The sequence below is a fragment of the Myotis davidii genome, unplaced genomic scaffold, assembly GCF_000327345.1.
Source record: "Myotis davidii unplaced genomic scaffold, ASM32734v1 scaffold175, whole genome shotgun sequence".
NCBI lineage: Eukaryota > Metazoa > Chordata > Mammalia > Chiroptera > Vespertilionidae > Myotis > Myotis davidii.
In genome coordinates this window covers 3386457-3388280 of record NW_006286972.1, presented here as the reverse complement: position 1 = coordinate 3388280, position 1824 = coordinate 3386457, and the positions used below count along the sequence as shown (strand labels likewise).

Here is a 1824-nt window from a genome sequence, read left to right as displayed (position 1 = left end):
CCCATTGTGGCCAGGACACAGGAAACTCAGTGCATCACAGCCACCTCCCCAGGAACTCGGACACCTGCTTCTCCTCATCCTCGCTGCCCTGAGTGTCACCCAGCCACCCCGTCCTGCAGGGCCTGCCCGCCACTCCCCACACCAGGAGTGATGCGATTGGAGGGAACCTGCTACTCCATGGGGACGGTGCTCCAGGCACAATCCCAAGGCCATTTCGCCAGTGCCCTGCACCAAGCCCCAGGGGCTCTGAGTGACCAGTGACTGGGCTCAGGCCTCGTCACAGCTCCCCCTGGAGCTGGCATGTCCCTCATGCTCCCCATTTCCTCCCATCTCCCCAGCTCACTCGTCACCAGTCCCCACCCCTGCCCACTCAGTTCAGCCCTTTCCCCAAACCCCAAACACACTACACAGGCAAGGGTGTGCTGTGACTTTACTAGAGGCCTCAGGTGACAGTGGGTGGCACCGCCAACCTCAGGCTCCACCCACCCCACCCCACCCCCGCCCAGCCTCTGGGCCTCATGAAGACTGTCCCAGAAGCCATCCTGTCTTGTTAGGCAAGCTGGACCCTATTGGAAAGGAGTGGGGGCGCTGGGGGTGCTGAGTCCAGTGAGGCCCCAGCCATCACTCCTGCCGCTCCTCCAGGCGGTCCAGCACCAGTGCGGCCTGGGCCTTGGCTTCCTGCAGGAGGCTGGAGATGCGCTGGCGGATCTGACAGACAAGGGGCCGGGTCAGCACCTTGCAACTTAGCCCATCCCTGCTGGCCCAGGCCCTCCCTGCCCCCTCCCTGGGCCCCCTCCGGCCCAAGCTCCCTGGCCTCTCCACTCAGATGACTGGGCCATTCTGGGCTTCCTCACAGACCTCCTAGTAGAGATGGGAGGGATCTGTCCTGAGATCTGGGGACAGCCAGGCTCCAGGGCCCCCTCCCTCCTGGTCTTCCCACTTTAGCCATGACTGCCCAGGGCAGGGCTGTGACCCCAAGGCCCTGAGGGGCAGTGTTCACGTGGTCAGTCCTTTAACTCAATGGCCTTGTGGTGGACAGTGACTTCCCTGAGGATGGCCAACCTCAGCCTGGCTGGACCAGGCAGAGGGGGACAGGGCCTGGCCCCTGAAAAGGCCACAGTGCCCCCATTCTCAGTTGTGAAATCGCTTTTTAACAATTATCACAAAATCACAGAGAGAAATCACATAGCTCAGGGGACTGGGGCTGGGGCTGGGGCTGGGGCTGGGACTGGGACTGCAGCTGGGACTGGGACTGAGGCTGGGACTGGGACTGAGACTGGGGCTGGGGCAGGGGAATGGGGTGCTAAAGGATGTGGGGGTTTTTTTGGAGTGACGAGAATGTTCCAGGACTAGATAAAAGTGGTCAGGCCCGGGTGGCCACACCGGGCAGGTAGGCACAGTGGGCAGGCTCAGAGTGGCTGGGCCACAGCTCCATCAAAGGTACAGGGGCCCCAATCCCTGCAGCTTTCTGGTCCCCCGACAGGACTGGCCCAGGTCCTTCCTGAGGTGATGAAAAGGGAAGTGCCACCTGAGAGAGGACGACAGCTGCCCTCCAGCCAGGCCTCCATCTGCAGGAGGCCGACCACACTTCCCTGGGTGCCTGCTGCTCACCTCGTCCTTGAACTTGTCATCGCTGATGTCCTTCAGGTTGATGAGCACGTTGAAATATGCACCAAACATTCCCGTCTCCAGGGCCTTGGCAGCCACCTGCAAGGTCACAGGGACAGGGCTGGGGGATGGCGGGACTCTCCCTGTCCACCCTCAGCAAGAGCCCAAGGCCTGGGTTGGGCGGCAGCCTCTGGGATCCCAGCAAGGGCCTGCCCC

General features: G+C 62.4%; 1 protein-coding gene across 1 annotated transcript in view; it reads right to left on the bottom strand.

The window, feature by feature from the left end:
* Window positions 1-413: 413 nt before the first annotated feature.
* FTCD (formimidoyltransferase cyclodeaminase) overlaps window positions 414-1824 on the bottom strand; it is a 17410-nt gene continuing 15999 nt past the window's right edge. Inside the window, exons 13-14 of the mRNA XM_015560677.1 lie at window positions 1612-1707; window positions 414-708 (exon numbers count right to left, since the gene is read on the bottom strand). Of these exons, the coding sequence (XP_015416163.1) occupies window positions 622-708; window positions 1612-1707 (183 nt within the window). The 3' untranslated portion in view covers window positions 414-621. The remainder of the gene's footprint in view (window positions 709-1611; window positions 1708-1824) is intronic.